Source organism: Mercenaria mercenaria, chromosome 9 (genome assembly GCF_021730395.1).
Source record: "Mercenaria mercenaria strain notata chromosome 9, MADL_Memer_1, whole genome shotgun sequence".
Classification (NCBI taxonomy): domain Eukaryota; kingdom Metazoa; phylum Mollusca; class Bivalvia; order Venerida; family Veneridae; genus Mercenaria; species Mercenaria mercenaria.
Genome location: NC_069369.1, coordinates 21,263,108 through 21,279,945, shown reverse-complemented (window position 1 = coordinate 21,279,945; position 16,838 = coordinate 21,263,108). Strand labels below are relative to the sequence as shown.

At 38.7% G+C, this 16,838-nt stretch overlaps 1 protein-coding gene across 2 annotated transcripts in view; it reads left to right on the top strand.

The window, feature by feature from the left end:
• The window catches only part of LOC128559434 (uncharacterized), a 71,666-nt gene that overhangs the window by 29,571 nt on the left and 25,257 nt on the right, over positions 1 to 16,838 (top strand). For both annotated transcript variants that reach the window (XM_053550978.1, XM_053550977.1), the window contains exon 6: positions 14,034 to 14,140. In XM_053550978.1, coding sequence (XP_053406953.1) covers positions 14,034 to 14,140 — 107 coding nt within the window. The remainder of the gene's footprint in view (positions 1 to 14,033; positions 14,141 to 16,838) is intronic.

The window sequence follows — 16,838 nt, the reverse complement described above, 5'->3', positions numbered from 1 at the left end:
ACGACAGGCACATGTCTCCATTGCATTAACTTTGTTGGGCGATACCTCTCTGTGTCTGTCTAGCTTTCCCTATCTCTCTCCCTCTCCCTCTTTCTCTCTTTCTGTCGGAAGTTTGAAAATTGTTGTATTTTCATTTAAAGCTCAATATGATTCAGCCGAACCTTTCTACAAAAGGCATCAATAATTTTCACATACCCGAATGTTACAAAAAACGGGAAGCAACCAGACTCGTATGCCAGATTCCCTCAGACAAAAATGGAGCATTGCAGCAAAATGCAGATGCTACTTTAAATTTACAATACACATTGCTGCATATTTTAAATCGGAATACCAGCTGTAAATTTTACTTTAGTTCAGTTCCATAAAGATGATTGCGTTGAACGTAATATAGCAGTTTAGTTGTCAAACTTGTCAGATGACATGTATATACAACAAGTCAGCATTTTTTTTGCGTCAGTTATGTCCCAAAGTTTACATATGTTGGTTTTAGTATCTGGCTCCGCAGGCTAATGACATGCACGATACAGAGCTGTCATCGTTTCAAAGCAAATGATGCTATACATGGCACTCTTGTGTTGGATAGTGCTTTGATAATAAAAAAGTAGCTGTCATGTTAGTATACCTGTTATCATGTTGACGCGCTAATCTTGGCGTCACGTTTTCGTGGCGCGGTTTATCATATTATTATGTATGACGTCCTTGACGTCACTTGTTTTATATATGTACTTCCGCAGTCAAACGAAAGCAACAGAAGTAAACTGTAAGAAACCACACAACGTCTTGTATTTAAATTCCACTAGTGTCTACACGACATCAGCTGAAATTGTAACAACACATTTTTATGTTTAAGTTTGCTTTATAATGCTAGATGGTGCCGTGACAATGGCAGCACGATTACGGGCAGTGCTTAAAGGACAGAAATGAGCAGTGACGCGAGTTTTTACAAAATTTGAAACTACAGTACAACCTCTCCAGTGCGGACCTCTCTTAAGCAAAAACCTATCTGTAACAACATCATCAAAATTTCCCTAAGCTGAAATTTACTATTAAATTTACCTCTCCAGAACAACAACCACTAAATAACAATCAATATTTGTATCTCCCAAAGTTTGTTGCTCTACAGAGGTTGTACTGTATTGATTCAGAGGGAACGAATTTTGACGAGCTCCAAACCAAATTATAACGGACATACAAGAACAAAGTGTGAACTCTGTCCCGGAAGAGAATGCTGAGGAGATTGAACATAAAATTCTGGACCAAGAAGATTATGTGTACGAGTTGAGAAATAGAATTCAACGAGTGAGCAAATTCAGGCAGGTCAAATTTTCTAATCTCAATGCAAATTCACCAGTTTTTCCTATTCTTATCCCAGAAGGTACAGAAAACAGAACACAGCGCGAAAATAACTATTTTTACAGCATACAAGGGCATGCATCCACGGCAAACCCGAGCTACAGCTCAGTGTATCATAGATTACCTAAACTCGAGCTTCCTAAGTTGGACGGTGATATTTTAGAATGACAGTCTTTTTGGAACTCGTACGAATGTGCAATTCACAATAATGCATCGCTGAGCGGAGTACAGATGTTTACTTACCTGAAGACATCTCATAGAAATGAGGCATTACAGATGATAGCTGGTTTCTCGCTCACTAATTCTAATTACGAGAAAGCTATTTCCCTACTTCATGAACGTTATGGACACAAAATATATTATTATACAATCATACATGACGGCTTTACTAGAATTCCTCGCACCTACGCACACAGTTTCGAGTTAACGCAGATTCTACGACACAACAGAAACCTACATCAGAGCGCTAGAATCGTTAAACCAATCAGAATCCACATATGGTTCCCTGCTTATATTGCAGAAACTACCTTCCGACGTCAGACAGAATATGACACGTGCGCACGAGTCACAGTCGTGGCGCTTACCCGAACTTTTGAGTTGTTTAAAATTCGAGATTACTATTCTGGATGCCGGAGCCCCTTACGTAAAACCAGAACGTCACAGCCACGACCGCCACATTTCTCACAAAGTCCGATTCCCACAAAACGGAGAAAAGCTATTCGACTACACAGCAAAAAACAACGAGGATTTATAGAAGAGGTACCAGCCGACCAGATATGCATGACAAGAAAGCTACATTACATTCCTCACCACCATGTAAAAAAGGACTCAGCAACAAGTCCGATTCGCATCGTCTATGATTGTAACTGCAGACCCGGACGTAATTTTCCGAGCCTGGACGTCTGCTTGATGAACACCCCTCCTCACCTCACTGATATTACTACAATTTTAATCAGATTAAGATACAACAAATACGCCATTTGCACAGACATAGAGAAAGCGTTTTTGAATGTTGGACTACACGCAGACGACCGTGACGTCACAAGATTTTACTGGTTGACAGACCCAGACGATCCAGCCTGCACTCTAAAGACATATAGATTCAAGTCCGTTCTTTTCGAAGTAACTTGCTCTCCATTTATACTGAATGCGACGATTCTAAAGCACCTAGAGAGTCACCGATGCGAACTTACTGATCTTATCAAGAGTGGCTTATACGTAGATAATATACTTACCAGCGTCCAAGATGAGCAGAAGTTACATGATTTCTTCAAAAGCAGCTGACAAATATTCAAGCAAGCATCTTTCAACCTACGGTCGTGGAGTTCTAATAGTGAAGCAATACGTACCAAATTCAAAGTCGACGGAATAGACGACAAAGACAAAGAAATCAAAGCACTAGGTATGCGCTGGAATCCTGAAACAGATGTCTTGTATATACTGCAACGTACATTATCCATGCAGAATGACCACTTACTGACGAAAAGAGAGATCTTGAAGGAATCATCATCCATATTCGATCAGCTTGGATTATTGAACCCCGTCACAGTGAGAAGTAAATTTGATGCAATCACTATAGCAACACAAGTTAGAGTGGGACGAGCTTTTACCAGACGACATAATTAAAGAGTGGTGCAGTATAAGAGTAGACGTTAGAAAAGCCATCGACACGAAGTTTCCACGATGTCCGTGAAATTAGCCAGAGCAGCCAGAGTAGCCAGAGTAGCCAGAGTTCAGCCAGAGTTCGGCCAGAGTTCAGCCAGAGTAGGCAGAGTTCAGCCAGAGTTTAGCCAGAGTAGCCAGAGAAGTCAAAACTCTGGTTACTCTGGCTAGCCAGAGTAGCCAGAGTTCAGCCAGAGAAGTCATAACTGTGGTTACTCTGGCTGGCCAGAGTAGCCAGAGTTCAGCCAAAGTAGCCAGAGTTCAGCCAGAGTAGCCAGAACTCTAGTTACTCTGGCTGGCCAGAGTAGCCAGAGTTCAGCCAGAGTAGCCAGAACTCTAGTTACCCTGGCTGGCCAGAGTAGCCAGAGTTCAGCAAGAAAAGCCAGAGTTTGTAGGATGTTAAAATGTTCTGGCTACTCTGGTCAGCCATAGTATCCAGAATAGCCCGAGTCACCTGGATTTTATTTGCTTTGGTTAGTCTGGCCAGAGTAGCCAGAGTTTCTAGGATTTAAAGAACAGGCAGAGTAACCTGGTTCACAAAACATTTTCCGTCTTAGCTGAATTTGATTATGAAACTTAATATGTAAGTTCTATCTAAATAGCATGTTTAAACTGAATTTCAAGTTAATTACTATTTTTAAGTGGCTATTTAAAGTAGCCAGAGTAGCTAGAACTCTGGTTAATCTAGAGTAGCCAGAGTAACCAGAACCCTTGTTACTCAGGCTGGCCAGAGTAGCCAGAGTTCAGCCAAAGTTCAGCCATAGTAGGAAGAGTTTCTAGGATTTTAACATGTTCTGACTACTCTGGTCAGCCAGAGTATCCAGAGTAGCCCGAGTCACCAGGATTCCTTTTGCTCTGGTTACATTGGCTGGCCAGAGAAGCCGGAGTTTGTAAGATTTTAACATGCTTTTGCAAATCTGGTCAGCCAGAGTAGCCAGAGTAACCAGGTCCCATGTTCACAAAAGTTTTTCAGTCTTAGCTGGATTTGATTATGAAATTTAATAATTGAGCCGTGCCATAAGAAAACAAACATAGTGGCTTTGGGACCAGCATGGATCCAGACCAGGCTGCGCATACGTGCAGTTTTGTCAGCTTCCATGTTGTTCGCTTTTAAAGCGTATTGGACTTTGAGAAACTTTTAGCGAACAGTATGGATCCTGACATACAGGCTGGTCTGGATCCATTATGGTCTCAAACCCACTATGTTGGTTTTCTCATGGCACGACTCATATGTCATTTCTATCTAAATAGCATGTTCAGAACTGAATTTTAAGTTAATAACTATCTTCAAGTGGCTATTTAGAGTAGCCAGAGTAGCCAGGACTCTGGTCACTATGGCTGGCCAGAGTTCAGCCAGAGTTTAGCCAGAGTTCAGCCAGAGTAGCCAGTCCTGGTTACTCTGGCTGGCCAGAATATCCAGAGTTCAGCCAGAGTAGCCGAGTAACCAGGATGTCAATTGCTCTGGCTACTTTGGTTAGGCAGAACAGCCAGAATTTCCGAAATGTCCATTGGTTCTAGCTACCTAGGCTAGCCCGAATAGCCAGAGAAAATACTGTAATACCTATTGCGAAATGACCCTTTTGGTTCTCTCAGGTTTGATTTTTGAGTGTTTTATATATATCAAGTGATTCATAAAACGGACTTCAAAGAATTGTCTTATATTTTAGACTGCAGCCAGAGTAGCCAGACGTTCTAGGATTTTAATATGTTCTAGCTAGTCTGGTCAGCCAGAGTAGTCAGAGTGACCATGATTTCATTTGGTCTGGCTACTCTGGCTAGCCAGAACAGCCAGAATTTTCGAGATGGCCATTGGTACAAGCTACCCTGCTAATCAGAAATAGCCAAAGAAAATACAGTAAAACCTGCTGCCAGAGTAGCCAGATTAATCAGAACTCTGGTTACTGTTGCTGACCAGGACAGTCGGTTTATTAATTTTCACATAGTCTGGCTACTCTGGCTGGCCAGAGTAACCAGGAATAACTGAAATGCGCACGGGTTCTGGTTACTCTGGCTGGCCAGAAAAGCCAGAGAAAAAAAATTTCAGTGAATTCCATATAACTTTGAGTGTAAAAATAAAGAATATTTATTTGAAGGCTTCTTGTTCTGTATTTATTTAACTCCAGTGTTTGCCTTGAATTTGTACCAAATAAATTAGCTTGAAGACATAACGATAATATAAAGAAATTGGAGAATAAATTTTTCATACATGTTGACAACAACCAATTCCTGAAATTTGCATATTAAAGTTGTGGAAGTCGACGAAATGTTGACATGTGAACACATACACTTAAAGCGGCTTAATAACGGTATTTCATCTAAACCCTTGGAAAAAGGTAGGTACCTGTGGCATGAAATCAAAACGCAAAATGCCATTCAAAAATTGATTGTGGTCACCTTATGCCATCAGACAATCAACATTCCATGTTGTATTAACTCGGTATCACTTGTGTATGTGTATGAAACGATACTCACTGTGTTCGGATTAAACAGTTATAGGACTGCTAAATGATAAGACTATTCTTTGAAGTCCGTTTGATGAAACACTTGATACATGAAACACTAAAAAACCCTGAGTGTACAAAAAAGGGTCATTTCGCAACATGTTAAAGCCCTAGAAACTCTGGCTACTCTGGCAGAAGTCCGTTTTACGAATCACTTGATACATAAAACACAAAAAGACCAACCCTGAGAGCACCCAAATAGTCACCAGTCTTCTCTAACCTTTCCAATATAGCTTCCGTTCCAAACATAGCTGTGAGGCTCACCTATTATCCTTTAAACAAGAAAATTTTGACAATTTCCAATCTGGAAACAAACAGGTCTCATTGTAATGGATTTCTAGAAAACTTTCGACAATATTCTCTATAAAATCGTGAAACTTTGTGTCGATAGAATCTCTCTATCCTGGATTCAATTTCCTTAGTAACCGTTCTCAATCTGTAGTAATTGAAGGCTCACACACTTTACCAGTTCTTTCAGGGGATTCCTCAAAGTTCAGTGTTGGGTCCTTGTCTCTTTCTTTATTTTATCAATGACCTTCCTGACTCTGTTAAAGGCAGAATACGCTTATTTGCTGATGACACTATCATATACCTCAACATAGACTCGTTAATAGACTATTACAAGGTTCAAGATGATTTGACAAAATTAGAATAATGGGAACGTAACTGGTCTATGGAATTCAATCCTGATAAATGCGAAGTAATAGGAATCTCAAAAAAAAAAAAAAAAAAAAAAAAAATATCATCTTACCATATATATTACTTAATCAAGACCTAAAAACTACAGAAAATGCTCCATATCTTAGTGATGTCTTAACTTTGAAACACTTACTGAAATATTACATCTTCAAAAGCTAGTAACACTCTCAGATTTATACAAAAATATGTACAATTTTATAACAATAATATTAAAGAAACTGCCTAAAAACATACGTTCGCCCACAATTAGAATACTGTAACACCATATTGCATCCATTGCAGAAAAAACTTAGTATATGAGATTATTATCATTATTATTATTATTATTATTATTATTATTATTACTAATTCAAATTTGTTGAGCGCCCATTTAATATAAAATATACGTTCAAGGGCGCTTAACAATTAAACATGTGACATATCGCAGATATGTAGGTAAATCATAAAAACATGGCGTATGCAATATTAAAACTGAAAGTGAATGATTTGATTAATGGTTATTTGTATAACATTAATCGGGATGCATGTATTCTTCTATGTTCTAGTGTCTGCCATTAAGTTTCAAACATTGATGTTACGCTGCTTTGGTATGAGTAGCCAGAACATGTTAAAATCCTAATAAAGTCGTGTTACTCTGGCTGAACTCTGGTTACTCTGGCCAGCCAGAGTAATCAGACTTCTGGCTACTCTGGCTGAACTCTGCCTACTCTTGCCAGCCAGAATAACCAGAGTTCTGGCTTCTCTGGCTACTATAAATAGCCAACTGAAAATAGTTATTAACTTGAAATTCAGTTTTAAACATGCTATTTAGAAAGAAATAACATACTAAGTTTCAAGATCGAATTCAGCTGAGACTGAAAATGTTTTGCTAACACGGGACCTGATTACTCTGGCTACTCTTGCTGACCAGAGTAGCCAGAACATGTTAAAACCCTAGAAACTCTGGCTACTCTGGCCAGCCAGAGTAACAAGAGCTACTTTAATTAACCACTTGAAAATAGTTATTAACTTGAAATTCAGTTTTAGATATGCTATTTAGATAGAAATGACATATTAAGTTTCATAATTAAACTTAGCTAAAACTGAAAATACATGGTACCTGGTTACTCTGGCTACACTGGCTAGTCCGGCTGATCAGAGTAGCCAGAACATGTTAAAATCCTAGAAACTCTAGCTTCTCTGGCTGAACTCTGGCTACTCTGTTAGAAACAGCCAGAGTGACCAGAGCAAATGATATCCTGGTGACTCGGGCTACTGTTGCTACTTTGGCTGAACAGAGTAGCCAGAACATGTTAAAAGTCTAGAAACTCTGCCTACTCTGGTTGAATTATGGCTACTCTGGCCAGCCAGAGTAACCAGAGTTCTGGATACTGGATGAACTCTTGCTTAACTCTGGCTACTCTGGCCAGCCAGAGTAACTAACCAGAGTTCTGGCTACTCCTGCTGAACTCTGGCTACTCTGGCTAGCCAGAGTAACCAGAATTATGAGTTATGACTTCTCTGGCTGAACTCTGGCTGAACTCTGGCTACTCTGGCCAGCCAGAGTAACCAGAGTTATGACTTCTCTGGCTGAACTCTGGCTGAACTCTGGCTACTCTGGCCAGCCAGAGTAACCAGAGTTTTGACTTCTCTGGCTGAACTCTGGCTACTCTGGCTAGCCAGAGTAACCAGAGTTTTGACTTCTCTGGCTACTCTGGCTAAACTCTGGCTGAACTCTGGCTGAACTCTGGCTACTCTGGCTGAACTCTGTCTGAACTCTGGCTACTCTGGCTGCTCTGGCTAATTTCACGCACATGTTCCCACGCTGTTATTTTCTAGTTGATTCTCCTAAAAGAAAAGATCTTCACATTTTCTGTGACGCATACGCGTACCTGGTTTCCGGAAGTCACAGCACACTTGTTATGGCTAAGAACAGAGTAGCGCCCATTAAGCAGCTAACCATCCCGAAACTCGAGCTTTGTGCAGCTGTCCTGGGAGCCAGACTGTGACACCATATTATCACTAGTATAGAATGTCAGAAAGTTTACAAGTGGAGCGACAGTCAGATTGTTCTACAGTGGATATCAACATCAAAGAAACAACCCATATTTGTATGCAACAGAGTACGAGAAATACATGAACTGTCGAAAACATACGAGTGGAGATACTGCTCTACAGATACTAACCCCGCAGATATACTGTCACGTGGTCTATCATATGACAAGTTCCATGACAATAAATTATGGTTCCATGGTCCGGATTGGCTGACCAACACAGCCAGTTTTCCAATGAAGAGCACCATATCACATATACACGTAAATGATAACAGCCAAGGTGAAGAAACTGTCGTCCTTGTAAAAGAAAAAACGTTCGTTCCGGGTATTCTACACCTATTAGACTTACAGAGATTCAGCTCCTACCAAAAGGTTCTAAGAGTGTGTGCATACATTTTACGATTTGTAGACCAGTGTAAGAAGCAGAAGAAATATGGCGGAGATCTACATCCACATGAACTCGACACAGCAGCAAGGACCTTAATAAAACATACACAGTACGTGAGGTTTCCAGATGTATTAGATTACCTGAATAAGACCAATTCAAGATGCATTAAACCAGCATTAGTGCGGCAACTAGACCTGTACCTTGACATAAACCAAATACTACGCTGTAGAGGACGTATTTCCTGAGGAAACAGGATTCCCGTACCTGATACCATCTAGAGAAAACTTACTGAGTTGATAGTTACAGACGCTCACGAAACACAACTTCACGCAGGATTAGAGAATACAGTCACATACTTACGTCAACGTTTCTGGATTCCCAATATACATCAACGTGTGAGAACTATCATCCGCACGTGCGTAACGTGCCGTAAAGTGACGGCAAAGCCTTACCGAGTATCAGATCCACCCCCTCTACCAAGTGACAGACTCAAACACGCACCTCCGTTTACCGTAACCGGCATTGATTTCACTGGAGCACTTACCATGAAAGGTACAGACGGAAGTTTGCTGAAAGTATACATTTGCCTGTACACCTGGAAATAGTCACGGATATGAAGACAGAATCTTTTATACTAGCTGTTCGCAGATTTATCAGCAGGCAATCCACACCAAAAGTATTCATGTCCGACAACGCATTGACATTTATAGCTACGGCAAAGATTATGAAAGAAGTTTTGAACCAACATGGCATTACCTGGAAGTTTATCCCTCAACACGCTCCGTGGTATGGCGGTTGGTGGGAAAGACTCATTGGAGTCACCAAGACCAGTCTGAAGAAAGTCCTTGGAAAGTCGTTTATCAACTTAGAAACCCTCCAGACGCTCATTACTGAAGTCGAGTGTATAATTAACGATCAGCCGCTGACCCATTCATCAACAGATCCAGCAGGCGACGTACCCCTGACGCCCTCACACTTACTATACGGACGAATAATCACAACTCCTGTCTATCCAGACGACCGGGAAGAACCGGAAGCAGACGATATGTCACGAGATAAAGCAGACAAGCTATACCGTTTTAAGTCTGCTATTATTGAACAGTTTTGGTCCCGGTGGAAGCACGGGTACCTTACATCGTTAAGAGAGTTCCACAAACGTTGAGGAGGCGAAGGCGATCTGATTCACGATGACACATTACCCAGAAGCAGGTGGTTCTTAGGTGTTATTGATGACGTTGTTACTGGGTTACTGAGCAGACGGACGTACACGTGCAGCACAAGACAAATCTAGAAAGGGCATCATCACCAGACCTATAGCAAAACTTTATCCGCTTGAGCTGATTGAATAGACTGCGTTAAGATTTCGATGGTAGAGAGACTAGAGACTGTGTTCAAATTTCAGTAATAAGAGAGACTGTGTTTAGAATTAAGTGATAATTGAGACAATTTTCCATTACTAGAGATATATTCAGACTGAAAGACTAATTATAATGACATTCTGTAGAATGATTTTAAACGCGTAATTCATTTAACAAGACTTAGTTGTTTGTTTATTTTGTGTATGTGTGTGTGTGTGTGTGTGTGTGTGTGTGGTGTGCGAGTGTTGTTCGTGTGTGTCTTTGGGGAGGCTGCGTTTTTGGAACGTGGCTTTCCCTGTTGGATATTCTTTCTCGTTTTTAGTAATTTTATTCAAGAGTGCAATTTGATACATAATGATTTTCTTGTAATTTACACTGATATTTTACTTTCCGGCCCCGGAGTGTCATGTAAGTATACATGATATCATGTTGACGCGCTAATCTTGGCGTCACGTTTTCATGGCGCGGTTTATCATATTGTTATGTATGACGTCCTTGACGTCACTTGTTTTATATATGTACTTCCGCAGTCAAACGAAAGCAACAGAAGTAAACTGTAAGAAACCACACAACGTCTTGTATTTAAATTCCACTAGTATCTACACGACATCAGCTGAAATTGTAACAACACATTTTTATGTTTAAGTTTGCTTTATAATGCTAGACGAAATTGTCTGACATTTTGTATGGTCGAATGAGGCAGGGGTAGGGTGAGTAGTGTGTCATGACTCCATATGTGTGGTCTTATCCTTTCTACTGCTTCTAAAATGATTGAACTGAACGATTCATTTGATTATTTCACTGGCATATTAGAAACTAAAACCAAATAGGTGTACGAGTAACGTTCAGAAAATAAAATTGTGTTTAGCAAACGATTGACGCTTTGTCAAGGAGTTCTCTCTCTTTAAAAAAAAGTACAGAATCGTGTATTACACTTAAAATCTTGGGAGGTCCACCCTATGCTTTCTTTTTACATAGATATACAGGATATCACATGAGTGTCTTTTCATATTGAATTTATTAAACGAGCTGAATAAACTAATGAAATGCGAGTAGGCCAAGCAGTTTATCAATTTTATTCAACGAGTTTAATAAATTCAGTGTGGAAAGTCACAAATGTAATAGTCTTTTCATCACATGTTAGCTTTTCCTTTCGAAACATCAAAAATTCTCCTTTCTTTTCCTATATAAACAAGCCAATTTGTCCACCGTCTCTAACACTATAAACGACGTCGACGTCAAAGCTTTATTACTCTAGTGTATAATTATTTTTAATTCGACTTTTCGAAGAAAAAGTAGAGCTATTGCACCCGCCCCAGCGTCGGCGTCGGCGTCGGCGTTAGTTAAAGTTTTTGATAGTCAAATATCTCTGTTACACCCAAGTCACACATGCGGCGCGGATAGCTACGTCTAGCCACGGATAGAAACGTAGTAATCCGTATCGATCCGTACCTGAGTCGTACCTTAAAGTAGTAATCCATATCAATCCGTACCAATCCGTACGGCTCACGTACGGATCGATACGGATTACTACGTTTCTATCCGTGTCTAGACGTTGCTATCCGCGCCTTATGTGACTGGGGTATCACTATCAAAACTATTGACCTGAAACTTAAAATAGTTATTTACTATCAAAGTCTACACCAGGAAAAATAATCCCCATGACTCTGATTTGAATGAGTTATACCCATTTTTATCTTAGAATTTTTTTGGTTAAAGTTTTTGATAAAAGTCAAGTATCTCTGTTACTATCAAAGCTATTGACTTGAAACTTCAAATAGTCATCAACTATCAAAGTCTACATCAGGAGAAATAATTCAATAACTTTTATTTGAATTTTGACAGAGTTATGTTCCTTTTTAACATAGAATATTTTGGTTAAAGATTTTGATAAAGTCAAATATCTCTGTTTCTATCAAAGCTTTTGACTTGAAATTTAAAATAGTTCTTTACTATCAAAGTCTGCACCAGGAGAAACGATCCCCATAACTCTGATTGAATTTTGACAGAGTTATGTCCCTTTTTAACTTAAAAGTTTTTGGTTAATGTTTTAGATAAAGTCAAATATCTCTGTTACTATCAAAGGTTTTGACTTGAAGCTTAAAATAGTTATTTACTATCAAAGTCTACACCAGGAGAAACAATTCTTATAACACTGATTTGAATTTTGACAGAGTTATGTCCCTTTTTAACTTAGAATTTGTTGGTTTACGTTTTATAAAGTTTTTACTGGCAAAGCTCTAATTCAGAGTCAAGCACTGAGAAAAGTCGAGCGCGCTGTCATCAGACAGCTCTTGTTATGTAATGGCTTTATTACACTCCCGCGACGTCAAACATTTGATAAAAATATTTTATTACACGGAACCAAATTGAAACAATGTTAGTTTTATAGCTTTTAGACCACTACTCTGCAATGTTAATGCCCAATGAAATCTAACATTCAGTATATTATGTTCCTTTGATGAGATTACAACAATGGTCCCATCAGAGTTACCTTTCCCCTGTTTCACATCTACTTATACTGAATATAAAACACTATCAACAATGCAGTTACAGTTTAGAATTTTCAATATGGGTGGTGTGGGGGCACTTAGATTTGCCCTTGTCTGTATGCGTGTCCGTCCGTCCGACATTGTGTCGCGCAACTCTCATAAAGTAATTATTATAAGTCCTATGTAAAACGTAAATACATTTTTCTGTGGTAACATGGGTCGGTAAGACATTTTTTTTTGTATTCACGTTTAGTGTATCTCTAATATTAGAGATTTTTTATATTTACTAGTATTACTATACTAGTATTATACTAGTATTACTTATATGGGGAAGCCCAGGATGAAGTACGCCAAAGACGAGTAAAATTCTTTTTAAGTATTAAGCTTTTTTGACATTTTTATATTATTCTAAGTATTTTTAAGATTTCTTATGGTTGCCATTCATCTGTGACAAGACCGTATGGTGGGGGTATTAGTCACTCCTGTGACAGTTCTAGTTAAACCAAAAGTCATCAAACCGCACAGGATTATTATTCAGCATGTGATGTACCTGGTGTTTTCGTGGGATTTCACACAGCCTTACCAGAGGAATGACCCTTGACCCAGTCAGAAATATGCATACAAGGCCTAAAAGATTGTATCATATGTATCTCAAAAAGTATTTGACCTTTGTTTATGAAACAATGCAGGGATATTATTCAGCATGTGAAGTTGTGCACCTTGTGATTTTTTGTTTGTTTTACTGGGTTTAACGTCGCACCGACACATTTATAGGTCATATGGATACTTTCCATTTACTTTTCAGGAAGACCCCAGGTGCCCTCCGTGACTTAGGGTTATGAAACATAATGCTTCTGTTATTCTGCGTTAGAACTTGTGCACTTATGGTTTTGTTGGGGATTTCTTTTGGCCAGAGTTATGATCTTTGATTGTCAAAAATATGCATAAAGGTCATGCAAGTTTGTGTTGCATTTATCTCAGAATGTATTTGTCTTAGAGTCATAAAACATTAGATGATTGTTATATTGCATGTGGATTTGTGTACTTTGGGATCTGCTTTCCGAAGTTATGGTCCTTGACTTCGTGAAAAATTCACATGATTTGCCAAAAAGATTGTGTTGCATATATCTTGAACAACATTTCACCTAGAGTCAAGAAACCATAAAGGAATATTATTCAGCAGTTGAATGTCCCTTGACTTAGTGCAAAATTGTGTTTTAAGATCTTAAAACTTTGTATTGTATCATTAAATCATCTACATTGACAGGAAGTTATGGACACACATCTAGTTTCGATTTATATTTATTTATTTATTATTTTCGCTTTACTCGACTTACAAATTAGATTCTGCCTAAAAGACTTAATAACATGCTATGCTGTTTTCCTCAGGCTTTCCCTATCCTTAATATGTTAATGATAAGTTTTTGTTTGAAGAAAACTACCAACAATACAAGAAAATCGTTCTAATGTGCATTTTAATAATATCTTTATTTATTAAAGAAAACTACTAGCATAATAATTTATTATTTTTTTGTTTGTTTTTACAGACTTTGTAGCATTCTGGCTCAACTCGATACATTCGTATTGTGAATCTGAGAAGTCTGGAGAGCCACCAGTCATTTTGATTGGTACCTTTGCTGACAAGTTGGACAAGGTACTTGCTTGGTATTATTATGAACTCATAGGATCGTGTTTATTGCTTTCCAACTGTCATCAAACCTCATAGAATGATTGCTTGTGGTCAGTGTCATAGTCACAGTGGCCAAGAGATTTATTTCATACACTTACGACTGTCATTATTTCATAGGATGACTGCCTGCCAATGGTGAATGATCCTTATGGCTTTGCTACTCTGTAGATCAAATGTTAGGGTTATATTTATCTTCAGCTTGACACAAATTTTCAAACAATTACTGGGAAGTCATTGGGTAAAGGACTGTAACTTCTGTAGGATAATTACCAATGATTTAATACCAATACCTAGAGAACGGTTAGAAAGTTACGGCTATGACATGAAGGGGCCGATAGGTCAAGGTTCTTATTAGTTATTGGAGAACGTTTCTTATAATCGAAATTGAAGAAGATCAAAGGCCAGGGAAATGTAACGTTTAATCTGAAAATGGATTATAACCTAAGAACGCTTGTCAAACTAAATAATTCATTGTCCCGCCCTAGGGGGACGTAGAAATAGGCTGCGTCCTTTCGTCCGTCCATCCTTCCGAGCTTACATTTGTATACTTAGGTGGCTATGGGACCAATAGGCAATTGTACTTTTCATTTGATTTCATTCATTCCGTAAGCTTTTATGTGGCTATTTTTCTTTTATGCGGCTAAAGGAATAATAGAGAGAACGAGAGTAGCCACATAAATACCCATAATTAGTAACGTTCGTTCGTACCTCCGTCACACTTCGTATCCATAAGTCTTCCATCCATGAAGGAATTTTGAAATACCTTGGCACAAATGTTTTCCATAATAAAACGACATGTCGTGCGCAAGACCCAGACCTCTTACTTCAAGGTCACAGAGGTCAAATATTCACAGGGTCTGTTTCGAGTCTGGTTCATAACTCTGCTATTCATCAAGGGATTTTGAAATTACTTGGCACAAATTTGTTTCCCAGTATGCACAAGACCCAGATCTCTAGCTCCAAGGTCAAATTCACACTTAGAGGTTAAAGGTTAATAGGGCCTGTTTCATGTCCGGTCTATAACTCTGCACTTCATCAAGGGATTTTGAAATTACTTGGCACAAATATTCCCTATAATGAGTTGCTATGTCATGTGCAAGACCCAGCCCCCTAGCTCGAAGGTCAATGTCACACTTAGAGGTTAAAGGTTAACATGGTCTGTTTCTTGTTGGTCAATATTTTTACCATTCATGAAAGGATTGTAACATTACTTGGCACAAATGTTCCCAATAACGAGTTAAAGTGTCATTTGCAAGACCCAGACCCCTAGCTCAAAGATCAGGGTCACACTTTGAGGTTGAATGTTTACATGGTATATTTCTTGTTAGGTCCTTAACTGATCAATGATTTTTAAAATTATTTGGCAGAAGTATTCCCCATAATGAGTTGATGTGCCACGTGCAAGACTCAGATCACTAACTCCAAGGTCAAGGTCACACTTGGAGATCACATGTTTAGAGCATCAGTTTCATGTCCAGTCGATAACTTTGCCATTCATTTAGGGATTTAAAAATTGCTTGGCACAAATGGTCCCCATAATGAGACGATGTGTCATGTGCAAGACCCAGGTCCCTGTCTCAAAGGTGAAGGTAACACTTAGAGGTCAAAGATAATACGTAATTTTTTGTTGGTCAGTAAGTTGACGTTGTGTGGATAGACCTTCAAATAATTTGCCAATAACAGTCACCATAACCAATTTGTTTTATGTAAGATTTTCACCATTACAAGACAATGTGTCATGTGCAAAGGTCATTGTCACAGACACCCAAGTTAACTTTGGTTTCTTGTTTGTACATGAAATTACTCCCTTTGTATATGATCAAGTACAATACCTGTGTTTTTATATCAGTTTTCCCACTGATTTAAAAATGAAATTATGTTTAAAGCAAGATTATTGGTATTGATAGATATAAAATGCTGTTAACAAGTGTACTTCCAGAATCAAACCCAGGCACAAGATATAACTCTATGGTTATTATAGGTAAATACTTTGTTTTGTTTTTGTTGGGTTAAACGTCGCACCGACACAGGTATAGGTCATATGGCGACTTTCCAGCTTTGATGGTGGAGGAAGACCACAGTTGCCCCCCCCCCCACCCCACCCCCGCCCCTCGTGCATTATTTCATCACGAGCGGGCACCTGGGTAGAACCATCGACCTTCCGTAAGCCAGCTGGATGTCTTCCTCACTTGAAGAATTGAACGCCCCGGGTAAGGCTCGAACCCACATCGATGAGGGGCAAGTGATTCTTAGTCAACGACTTTAACCACGGAGGCCCTCATATAGGTAAATACAACATCATTATGGTTGCTATACGTATGGTTGATATGTAGTAGAGCTCTGCATTGACCCACACTAAAATTAACTTTACTGTTGTGTAATTTAAAAAACAAGTTTCTTTAGCATTATATAAATGTCATGCATTTCAATTTGGTATTAACTACCTACCTTAAATATGATAAAATAGTTCATTATATTTCTATTTATTTTTCCTTAAATATGATAAAATATTTCATTATATTTCTATTTATTTTTCCTTACCAATTTAGAAATAAAACCACATTAAATTTTTAATGCAAATATAAGCATTTGAAAGCATTCACAAATTATAACTTTCCAGTTATTTTCAAACTACATAACGTCCTCATGAATTATGTGATAT